Source organism: Barbus barbus, assembly GCF_936440315.1.
Source record: "Barbus barbus genome assembly, chromosome: 13".
Classification (NCBI taxonomy): domain Eukaryota; kingdom Metazoa; phylum Chordata; class Actinopteri; order Cypriniformes; family Cyprinidae; genus Barbus; species Barbus barbus.
In genome coordinates this window covers 52,266-58,517 of record NC_136741.1, presented here as the reverse complement: position 1 = coordinate 58,517, position 6,252 = coordinate 52,266, and the positions used below count along the sequence as shown (strand labels likewise).

The following is a 6,252-nucleotide window of genomic DNA, read 5'->3' as shown; positions in this document are numbered from 1 at the left end:
TTACAGAGACAGAATTTCGTAAGCTTAATTAATAAATCCGATGGCGACCGAATGCAACCAAGAAGCGGTTTTATATTTCATAAAGGAGAGAGGAGGTCGCGTGAAAAACGTGGATTTAATGGATCATTTTCGTGCGACAATCCCCAAAGACCCTAAATTAAAACAAGTGGCAAAGGAAGACTTTAAACGGTATGTAGACAGCGTGGCTTACGTTAAAGAGGAAAATGGCGAGAAATACGTTTGCCTTAAAAAGACATTTAGGAAACCATCTGGTTCAAACGAGCAGAGTGACAGAAAGAGTCCAGCTGAAGAGCGCAAATCCCGTGGAGAACCCAGAAATCCCGTGTCCTCGGAGGCCTGTGAAAGCAGAAGTGGAGGAAAAGAAGGGATGTTACCTGGCTCAGGTTACGGAACTGGTAATGCAGGAGGTGCACAATCAAAGCCGGATATTTCTGTCAGATTTACAGAGGGTGTAAACAGCAGAACAGAATCTGAACTCATGGGGAATTCACGCAGCAGCACGGAGGAGGACAAACCTGCTGCAAATATGAAAATAAATCAAGCACAGGCAGCAGAGAAAGGTCCAAGACCCGAGAGATCTGTGTGTAATTCGGTATATTTACAGAAAAATCCAACTCCCAGTGCTGAAGTGAAGGACGGATCACAAGAAGAGGCTGGGAAAGAAAACAAACCTCAGCGCCAGAGACCTCGGCAGATCGAAGATTTGACAGATGAAGAGCAGCCGGACTTCAGCAACACTCCAAAAAACAGCCGCAAACACTTGAACAGTTCACCGCAGGCGCGTCGCAGCGCGTGTCTCTGGGGCAGATGCAGAGACTGTCCGCGGGACGACAGCGACTGTGAGGCGGTCGCGGCGACGCTCGAGCCGCTGGAGCACGAGTGGATGATGTGCGCGTCTGACGGACACTGGGAGAGCCTCCAGCGGCTGCTCCTCGCAGACGCCAGCCTCCTCACGAGGAGGGATTTTGTGACGGGATTCACCTGCCTGCACTGGGCTGCGAAGCTCGGCAAACACGAGCTGATTGTAATGCTTGTCAACTTTGCCAAAGAGCATCAAGTCGCTGTGAACGTCAACGCGCGTTCCAGCGCGGGATACACGCCTCTGCATCTGGCTGCGATGCACAATCATCTCGAGGTCGTCAAATTGTTAGTCGGAGCGTTTGACGCCGATGTGGAGGCGCGGGATTACAGCGGGAGAAAAGCGTGTCAGTACCTGAAGAGCGACATTGCGCAAAACATCCTGGACATCGCGGGCGCGTGCGTGGAGCCTGACGCAGACAGCGTGGATGCTGGAGACGCGACGCGCTGGAGATTGTCGAGGGTTATTCAATCCAACTTCAGACCTCTGAAAACTCAGAACAGCTGCGAAGAGGACTTAACCAAACACAAATCTCTCCGCAGGAAATCTTCCTTTACTAAAATGAAACCCAGTCTCAATAAAATCCGCATGAGGTCGCAGATAGTTCACAGCACTTCTCTCCTTGACAGGTTTGAGAAAGATACTACAGAAGAGTCTCCAAACCTCTTAAGACCCAAATCAAACCTCTTTGGATGAATATCTGCAGCTTTCAAGGACATTTGCCACTTTTGTTTACTGAGGGCTTTTGTTTATCTCTTGCTTTGCACAATATGTGTTTTAAAGTGTCTTCCAAAACACAAATATGGTACGATATTATTTCTCTTCCTTAAGGTGTTGTTGAGATAATAGCTGAACACAACGTACAGTATATAAAACATTTATTTTAAGGGAGGCTGTAATGTCTTTTGAATTCTGAATAAAGCTGAGTTGCAGACAACTGACTTTAGTTTAGAAGAAACATTGTTACAATTTTTTTTTTTTACCCGAAATACTGGTTTTGTTTTGTTAAACTAAATTGTTTGTAAATAACACCCACCCGCGTTAGAAGAGTAGCTGTTACTTACCGTTCCTGAACTAGAGTTCATGTAAAATTGTGGACTTGTGTTCATATATCTCTTTTATGTCTTCATGTATTTGTGTATGGGTTATCTGTGGCTTTCCCAGCAAATGATTTGTGATACATAATTTTTTCACAGTAAATAGTTTTGAAATACAATTCACCCACCAGACAGATCTGATGCTTAAAGGACCGTTAACATTTTTTGTGATATGTCTGTAAAGTGAATATCGTATGTAATATCAAATAGTAGAGTATTTCCTGCACTTTTGATTTTTAGTGTTCTAAAGGCTTCTCTGCTGTCATGCATTTGCAGCCTTTATTTCACAGAAGAACACTGTGATCAGTGACACCTTTGCCAAATTCATTTAAATATACTGATGAAAACTTGAATACTGGATGTATTGTGTTCATGATAATTTTAAGAAATTATATTCAAGGGTTGTGGAACAATGTTTATTATTTATCGTTTAATTATTTGTATAATATTTCTTTAAAGTGATCATGACATAAAGATTCTAGTTTTTCTTGCTCCTTGAGATATATTGTTACAGTGCCTTGCGAAAGTATTCATACCCCTTCAGTTTTTTTCACATTTTATGTTGCTGCCTCATGTTAAATTGCTTTAAATTACTTTTTTCCCCCACATCAATCTACACTCCATACACCATATTGACAAAGCAAAAACAGAATTGTCACAACTTCGTAAATTTATTAAAAATAAAAAAACAAAAATAAGTACATTGCATAAGTATTCGTAGCCTTAACTAAATATTTAGCTGCAGTACCTTTACAGCCTCAAGTCTTTTTTGTTTGATGCGACAAGCTTTGCTCATCAACATTTGGCAATTATCTGCCATTTGTCTCCTCGCCTCTTCACCTCTCAAGCTCTGTCAGGTTGGATGGGGGCAGACGCACATTTTCAGGTTTCTCCAGAAATATTTGATTGGGTTCAAGTCCAGGCTGTGCACAGTATATTGAACTAGCAAGGCACAGTATATTGAACTAAATCTGTACATTTCAGGACTCAAAATTCTCTCCTTCCAGCAAAAAGAGTATTTATTTATATTAACCTGCAAAAAATAACCCATTCTATATTTCCATTACATTGTCATCACAGTGCCGCCTCTCGTTATCGCCTGCATATCCCGCATTCGGATGGAGCAGGACAAACACTGTCCTCACAGACCAAAAGCTGCTATGTGTCCTATATGTATTCATATAGGACACATTTTTTAGTTGCTGGTTTATGTAAACACGTTAGAAACTTTTATTTAATATAATTTTTTTTTCACAATGGTAATTCAAAGTACTTTACATAAAAATGATTAAAAAAAATAAATCAGGTGGAAATAAAATACAGATGGGTGTCTGATGGTTGGGATGCGTCTTTGCTGTAAAGGACACATTTAACTCCAGATGAACAATGAAGTTCATTGTTTGTGTCTTGAGACTCTGTGTTCTTTTCCATTCCTCCGTGCTGCACAAACCCGTTTTAAATAAAATGAAAAAATAAAATGCATCCGTCTGCTTTTTGTTATTTAACATAAAAATGCTATGTCTTTGAGTTCTTAAGAAGCAATGTCAAGTTGAAAATAACTCAACTCTTATCACTGCACCTGGACACACCAGGATATTGTTAAAGACCAGCGTGAAAGCCATGCAAAGCAGCATTGTGCTGCTTTTGGCTGTGGAAATGAGCAGTAAAATGATGGGTCTCCAGCTTCTGTCTTCTGCATTGCAGCGGTACTGTTATTTAAATGTTTAATACATACATATACTGCCAGAAGAGTTTCAATATATTATTGTTATGTACTTTATGATTGTACTGTATTTCCAATTAGTTTCTTTCAACATAAATAATTATCATACTGAATTATAATACACACTGCAATTAGTTTCTATGTGCCAAGAATCTTCCAATAACTTTAAAAAGTATTTTTCAATCCTTTTATTAATAAAATGTGAAATTATTTAAATTAGGGCTGGTAACAAACAGACATTACAAAAAGTAGCTTCAGCAAGAAATATTTAGTTTGATTCAACATAAAATTTTTTACATACACTCTTGTGGACCGTGAGGGTGAGTAAATGATGACAAAATTTTCATTTTTGGGTGGGTGTACTATACCTTTAATAATAATTATAATTATTATTATTACTATGGAAATGGAATAATAAATAATTCCTATGGGAGGAATTATTTATTTAACCCTAGAGTGGCACTGTATGGTGAAGCAATGAGATTTGTCCTCACAGAAAGGACTGAAATAATTACACCCATTAATCTGCAGTTCCAAACAAGTGTGGACATTCCCTTCTGAGTATATAAAATTTAGTTCCAATAAGTTCTTGGGAAAAATGCAAATTAATCATAGGTTCAGATTTCTAGACCATTCAACTGGATGCTCAGATTAAAGATCTCCCAGTTGCTGTTGTTAAGTGTCTGATTGCTGGTCAAGGAACAGCTTTTGTCATTCTTCTCCCAGCATTAGCTGTAAATCATTAGCAATGACACAAATTCCCATCTGCCTGTGGACTGTCTTGGCAAAAGTTCAGTGCTGAATGGATGGCCATACATTCTGTTGTTTAATCAATGTCATGATGAAACAACATGAGTGCTGTCAACCTTAATTTTCCTCCTTTGTAGCAAGCTACACGCACCATCTTTGGGACCCGGAGCAGCCGCTGCATCTGATCGCGCCGCCATCTTCACCTCTATCTATCTTTATCTTCCTTTAGCGAGACAAGTTTCTGCAGATAAGGATGGACAATTAAAGAAATTAGAAAGAAAACCTTTTGACCATGACAGTGATCATACATTGAGATGTAGTCACCTCAATTGTCACTTGATAAATGGTTTCATGTGAAGAGAGCTGAGATAATTTACAAATTTAAGTCTTTGTGAGTAATGGCCAAAGAGCTGCTCAATCCAGCTCATGCAGAACATCATCAGCTTCAGCACACCTGCCTGGAAGATTCTACACATCTTAATTAGCTTAGTTTAATTATACAGACCTTAATTAGCTGCGTTAGATGTGTTTCATTTGGGATGAAGATCAATTTGACTGGAAACTGTCCCTTTAAAAGCAGGATTATAATCCTAACCTTGATTTAGATTTGGTTCACACTGCAGGCTAAAGTGGCCTAAATCCGATTTTTTGCCCAAATGTGACCCATATATGATTTTCTTATGACAGTCTGAACAACACAAATCTGATTTTTTCAAATCAGGCCCAGGCCACATTCATATGGGGTCCTAAATCGTATACATATCCGATGTTTTGCAATGCGACTTCAGTCTGAACGGCCATGTTGCATTTCATGTGATTTTTACGTCACTGAAATGCGTCAGACGTCACAATTCTGTGTTGGAGGAGGTGGGAAGATTAAAATCACAATGACAGACAATATATACAGATAATAATATCACTTCGTTATTTCGTTATAGAATCCAGTCGTCCTCAGAATCCGGTCCAGGTTTTGCTCCTGTACATGAATCCTCAGAATCCAGTCCAGGATTTGCTCCAATCCAGGAGAGCGCAGAATCCAGTCGTCCTCAGAATCCGGTCTGGGTTTTGCTCCAGTACATGATTTATGAAAATGTCCATCTGAAACACATGATTTTTTAAAGCAATTTCCAACGTGAAATACATGATTTATGAAAATGTCAATCTGAAACACATGATTTAAATAAAAAATTCCATCTGAAATACATGATTCATGAAAATGTCCATCTGAAACACATGATTTTTGAAAACAATTTCCATCTGAAATATATGGTTTATGACAACGATTTATGAAAATGTCCATCTGAAACAGGGTTAGGGCTTAAAAAAAATTATAAAAAAAAAAGTCCAATTCCGGTCGTCCTCAGAATCCGGTCCGGGTTTTGCTCCAATCCAGGATACCGCAGAATCCGGTCGACCTGAGAATCCGGTCCGGGTTTTGCTCCAATCCAGGATACCGCAGAATCCGGTCGTCCTGAGAATCCGGTCCGGGTTTTGCTCCAATCCAGGATACCGCAGAATCCGGTTTTCCTCGGAATCCGGTCCGGTTTTGCTCCAATCCAGGATACCGCAGAATCCGGTTTTCCTCGGAATCCGGTCCGGGTTTTGCTCCAATCCAGGATACCGCAGAATCCGGTCGTCCTGAGAATCCGGTCCGGGTTTTGCTCCAATCCAGGATACCGCAGAATCCGTTCGTCCTCGGATTCCGGTCCGGGTTTTGCTCCAATCCAGGATACCGCAGAATCCGGTCGTCCTCGGATTCCGGTCCGGGTTTTGCTCCAATCCAGGATACCGCAGAATCCGGT

At 40.3% G+C, this 6,252-nt stretch overlaps 1 protein-coding gene across 1 annotated transcript; it reads left to right on the top strand.

The window, feature by feature from the left end:
- sowahcb (sosondowah ankyrin repeat domain family Cb) lies at positions 1 to 3,428 on the top strand. The gene has a single exon (XM_079432405.1). It carries the CDS (start codon positions 41 to 43, stop codon positions 1,574 to 1,576), a length of 1,536 nt encoding a protein of 511 aa, XP_079288531.1. The 5' UTR covers positions 1 to 40; the 3' UTR covers positions 1,577 to 3,428.
- Positions 3,429 to 6,252: the final 2,824 nt, after the last annotated feature.